This window comes from Bufo bufo, chromosome 1 (genome assembly GCF_905171765.1).
Source record: "Bufo bufo chromosome 1, aBufBuf1.1, whole genome shotgun sequence".
NCBI lineage: Eukaryota > Metazoa > Chordata > Amphibia > Anura > Bufonidae > Bufo > Bufo bufo.
The window spans coordinates 445,094,652-445,100,651 of NC_053389.1; the positions used below are offsets into that span (position 1 = coordinate 445,094,652).

Sequence of the window (6,000 nt, forward strand, 5' to 3'; positions counted from 1 at the left end):
ATGATACGCTGTGCACATGGCCGGTGCCTCTATATTGCAGACCCGATGTTTGCGGGACACAATACGGGCACGGCCTGTGTCTTGTCTTAAATTAAATGCAAGGGATATCACAGATCAGCATGAGGCCTCCTGCAGACGGCCGTTTTTTTTCCCCTTTTACTGGCCGTTTTTTGAGTTCTGTATACGGTCCGTATACGGAACCATTCATTTCAATGGTTCCGCAAAAAAAACTGAATGTACTCCGTATGCATTCCGTTTCCGTATTTCCGTTTTTCCGTTCCAACATAGTACATGTCCTATTATTGCCCGCAAATCACGTTCCGTGGCTCCATTCAAGTCAATAGGTCCGCAAAAAAAAAACTAACACATAAGGGAATGCATCCGTATGTCTTCCGTTTCCGTTCCGTTTTTTGCTGAACCATCTATTGAAAATGTTATGCCCAACCCAATTTTATCTATGTAATTACTGTATACTGTATATGCCATACGGAAAAACAGAACAGAAACGGAAACACAATGGAAACAAAAAACAGAACAACGGATCCGTGAAAAACGGACCGCAAAACACTGAAAAAGCCATACGATCGTGTGCAATAGGCCTAACACCTCATAAATGACACTAGTGTGTGCAAAAAAAAATAATTGTGGTTATTCTGACATTTTTTTAGTGGTAAAAATAAAAAAGCAAGACATTCTTGGTGGTCTTGTTTGAAAGTTTTTTAATTGTCACATACATTTTTTCTGTGGAGTTTTTTTTTCCCTTCACACATTTGTGAAATGCGTTTTTAGGCCTCTTGCACACGACCGTATGGCTTTTTCAGTATTTTGCGATCAGCAAAAAATACGGATGACGTCCGTGTGCATTCCGTTTTTTACGGAATGGAACAGCTAGCCCCTGATAGAACAGTACTATCCTTGTCCGTTATGCGGACAATAATAGGACATGTTCTATCTTTGATCGGAACGGAAAAACGGAAATACGGAAACGGAAGGCATACGGAGTACCTTCTGTTTTTTTGGGCGGATCCATTGAAATGAATGGTTCCATATATGGAACCCAAAAAACTGAACATAAATGAAAAAAAAAACGTTCGTGTGCAAGAGGCCTAAGGCAGTTTTTCTCATATAGAGGTACGGGGTACGCGGAAACGTCTGGAAAAAAAAAGGGGCACAAAAACACTCCACAGTTGAAAAAAATGCATGTGTGTGCAGCTTTTCATAATTCCCACAGACGTTCAGTTATCATTAGGAGTTGGCATTTTATCACGCAGAAAAACATGTCCAACACGTGGCAAAAACTGCTTAAAAAAAAACTATGCATGAACCGAGTGTTAAGGTCAACATCTTGTGCCAGTTCCTATTAATAATTGCTTATAGCAGTCAGAACTGGTTTTGTGATACGGAGGTCCAATCACACACCCCCCCCCAGTCAAGTGTGCGGCTGCGGCCAACTAGCATGTGATCTTTCAACACTACATTCATGCAGGAGATTTGTGTATCAGAAATAGGGAAGTGAAGGGCAAACTTCTTCTGGATTAGGATATCCAAGAAAGCGGGGGGGTTGGCTCAGTGTTTAGCACTGTTGCCTACCAGGGACCAGAGGGTCCACCAGATTTGCATGAAGTCTACATATTCTGTGATTTTGTGGGTTTCTTCCACCTAGGGCTCATGCACACGAACGTTGGTTGTTTTGTGGTCCTCAAATTGCGGATCCAGAAAACACGGATACCAGCCCTGTGCATTCTGCATTTTGCAAAACGCCCGGCCCCTAATAGAACAGTCCTATCCTTGTCCAGAATACGGACAATAAGGCCTCATGCACACGACAGTTGTTTTTCTCGGCCTCGGTTCCGTTTTTTTGCGGATAGGATGGGGACCCATTCATTTCAATGGGTCAGCAAAAAAATGCTGATAGTTCATCCATTTGTGGTCCGCGTCCGTTGTCCGTGTTTCCCTTCAGCCAAAAAAATAGTGCATGTCCTACTTTTTTCACATTTGCGGACAAGGATAGGCATTTATTACAAGGGATCCTCCAAAAAAAACGAATGGCGCATCCGTTTTTTTTTTTAGCAGACACACAATTTGCGGACGCAAAAAACAACTGTCGTATGCATGAGGCCTAATATGACATGTTGTATTTTTTTGCGGAACAGTAATGGAAAGCACACCGAGTCACTTCCGTTGTTTTTGTGACCCCATTAAAGTGAATGGTTCCGCATATGGGCTGCAACAAAAACCATAACGGACACGGAAAACAAATATGTTCATGTGCATGAGTCTTTATTTCGGTTTTTGCCCACCCTAAAAAATATTCTAAGGTTAAATGGTCAATAAAAAATGTTGGTATGCCATAGAGACATATTAAAATTTTTGATTGGTGGGGGTCTGAGTGCTGAGACCCTCATTGATCTCTACAACGAGAGGAAAGCAAGTGCAGGAATGGAGACAGGCCCATGCGCGTTCTACTGAGTCCGTCTCCTGCACCTCCAAACTTTGATATGTGTCTACGAGGTATGAAAAGTGTTGCCAAAGCTCAGTGACCCTTTAACCAGCCTCCAATAAAACTAAGGCTCCATTCACACGTCCGTGGTGTGTTGCGGACCCGCAAATTGCGGGTCCGCAACACACCAGCCCGGCACCCCCATTGAAATGCCTATTCTTGTCCGCAAGCTGCGGACAAGAATAGGACATGCTCTATCTTTTTGCGGAGCTGCGGACCCAAAATCGGGGCCGCGCTCCGCAATTGCGGCTGCAGACAGCACACTGTGTGCTGTCCGCATCCATTCCGTCCCCATAGAGAATGAATGGGTCCGCACCCATTCCGCAAAATTGCGGAAAGGATGCGGACCCATTTTGCGGACGTGTGAATGGAGCCTTAGGGCTCATGCACGTAAGTCGGATCCGCAAAACACGAATACAGGCTGTGTGTGTTTCCCATTTTGCAGAACAGAACATCTTGCCCTCTATAGAACAGTCCGATCCTTGTCCGTACAATGGACAAGAATAGGGCATGTTCTATTTTTTTGCGGGACCACGGAACGGACCCATTGAAGTGAATGGGTCCACATTCGACCCACACAAAAAGCTGCGGACCAAAAATACATTTGTGTGCGTGAACCTGGGTGTGTCTGGGAGACGCTGTATTGCTTTTTGCAACTGCTACAAAGCTGCCAGCCTTCCCCAATGCCACAGGCTGCCCCCAGCACTTGCCAGTATTCACACCATTAGACGTGGCATGCGGTATTATGCAGTCCTAGCGTATAACCATAAATGTAGACCCTGGGAAGCATTCAGTCCCTGAGCCATATGGCAATAAGGTCCTGGGCTGATGCCTTTATGTGAGTGCCAGCCTTTAATCATGCCAGTTCAGTGCCAGGTTACTCACTGTTGTGGTGGAGAACTTCCTGAAGAACTGATTTGCAGCCCACAGCATTTTTATATGCGGTACCCCAATACTCGCCGGTAGGAGAAATAAGACAGCAACCAACACCCACAGCCCTGTTGTCCCCAACTGACTGCAGAGCTTGGCACAAACACCAGCTCCAGCTGCGCCACGCCTCCTCTGTCAATCCCCGCCCACTCACATGCCCATCATTCCAGTTGGGAGGCAGCGTACGTTAGTGCGGAGCTGCGTCTCCAAACTGTCACCTCAGGCCACGCCCCCACCCCAGCAGCTGCGTCTTGGCTGATGCCTTGGGGCTACTGATGTAATCTCTATGGAGGCGTGTCCTCCTGCATGTCGCACGTGTCTCCCCTGTACAGGACAGATTGGTATCGCCTGGAGGACTTTTCATGTACTGGGAATTATTCTGGCCAAACCCAAAAAAAAAGCTTTGTAGGCTCAGGGTGGGTAGAAGAGGGCACCCCATTCTTAACCCCTTCAAGACCAAGGCCATTTTCGTTTCCTCCTCCCCGCATTCCAAAAGCTGAAGAGCCGTAACATTTTTACTTTTCCTTTCGCATAGCCATATGGAGGCTTATTTTAGAAATTCCCATCCACGGAGCAGTATGAGGGCTTGTTTTTTGCAGAACAAACTATCCTTTTTATTAGTACTATTTTTGTGGTACATATGACTTTTTGATCACTGTTATTAAATTTTTTTTGGGGGGGGGGGGACAAGGTGCCTACAAAATGGCGAATTGTGTGTTTTTCTTATTTTTTTTTCCATTTAAGCGTACACTGCACATGAAAATTATTTTTATATTTTAATAGTTCATTTTCGGACGCGGTGATACCTAAGATGTTTAATTTTGTATTGTTTATTTTTCTATGGGAAAGGGGGGTGATTTGAATCTTTTATATTTTTATGTTTTCTTTTGTTTTCAACATAAAAATATTTAACCCCTTTAGGCTAGGGCTACATGGCGACATGTGTAACGCGACATATAGGGTACAACTACACTGCAACATGTGTTGCGCGACATTAATGACGCACCAATGTCGCGCAACATATTTTGTAATGGTAGTCAATGGTGTCGCACTGCAACATGCTGGATGGATTTTTTGTGACGGTCATGTCGCAGTGCAACACCATTGACTACTATTATAAAAATTGTTGTGCGACAAGAAGTTGCACTACACCTGTTGCTGCGTAGCCCTAGCCTTAGGCTAGGTCTACACGACGACAAGAAGTCACATGACACATAGGGCACAACTACACTGCAACATCTGTCGCGCAACATTTTGTCTCACCAATGTCGCGCGACAATTTTTATAATGATAGTCTATGCTGTCGCACTGTGACATGCTGCGACTGCGACACGGCAGTCGCAGAAAAATCCATATTGAATGTTGCAGTGCGACACCATAGACTATCATTATAAAAATTGTCACGCGACATTGGTGCGACAAAATATCGTTGTGTAGACCTAGCCTTAGGGTCCATTCACACGTCCGTTTTTTCTTTCCTGATCTGTTCCGTTTTTTGCTGAACAGATCTGGACCAGATCTGGACCCATTCATTTTCAATGGGTCCTGGAAAAAAACGGACAGCTCAATGTCTGATTTTTTTCAGGACCCATTGAAAATGAATGGGTCCAGATCTGGTCCAGATCTGTTCCTGAAAAAACAGAACAGATCAGGAAAGAAAAAACGGACGTGTGAATAGACCCTTAAGGAACTAGAACCTGGGATTTTTTGACCTCTTGTCTCTAGGGTGAATGGCTTTCTGTCTATCTGCTGAGCTATGCCTCGTTCTCCCTTGAGGGAGCCGCATCCCCCTGCCTTGCCTCACGGATGCCGCAATCACTTTTGGTTCAAATGACAGGGTTCGCTGTGATCGCCATTCCCCATCATTGCTGCCTGGTGCCTGCTGTATTATACAACTGACACCTGCCGCATAAGGATGGGCTCACTGCAGCAGCACGTTCCATACAGTCTTTCACACATTATCACGTACATGTACGTGATGATGTATGCAGGGGTTAAAGGGAACCTTTCACTATGAAAATGCAGTGTGATCTATGGGCAGCATGTTACAGAGTAGGAGGAGCTGAGCAGATTGATATACAATGGGAGGCTGTGGTGTATATACTTCTATACAGAGGTCTTAAAGGGTTTGTGGTCATCAATATCACATCAGTGGGGGGTCTGTCTCCCAGGCTTGGACTGGCCCACATGGGTACAGGTGAATCCCCCGGTGGGCCCCTGAGCTAGGTGAGCCCCTAGTCTCCCACCCCCTGCACAAGTAGCCCATCACACAGTAGACGTACTGCACTACATACATATATTCAATGTACAGCTCCTCAACCAGCCTATGTTCATATAAAAAACCTGATAGATTATTAAGGAAAACTCCCCAGTTTATTTTTATAGACACGATCAGAGCTGAGATGACTTCTAGCTATAGAGGGAATCTAGCCAGGGTCCTCTTTTCCCCAGGACCTACCTTCTCTATGCAGGGACCCCCATACTCAATCATCTGGTAGCATCTAGCTGCGGTGTGAGCAGGTAATATTGGAATGTATCCGTATGGAGGTCCCCCAATATAAATTTTACTG

General features: G+C 45.2%; 1 protein-coding gene across 1 annotated transcript in view; it reads right to left on the minus strand.

The window, feature by feature from the left end:
* Window positions 1-3,534, minus strand: part of ALDH1L2 (aldehyde dehydrogenase 1 family member L2) — an 81,198-nt gene extending 77,664 nt beyond the window's left edge. Inside the window, exon 1 of the mRNA XM_040408065.1 lies at window positions 3,386-3,534. Coding sequence (XP_040263999.1) covers window positions 3,386-3,433 — 48 coding nt within the window. The 5' untranslated portion in view covers window positions 3,434-3,534. The remainder of the gene's footprint in view (window positions 1-3,385) is intronic.
* Window positions 3,535-6,000: the final 2,466 nt, after the last annotated feature.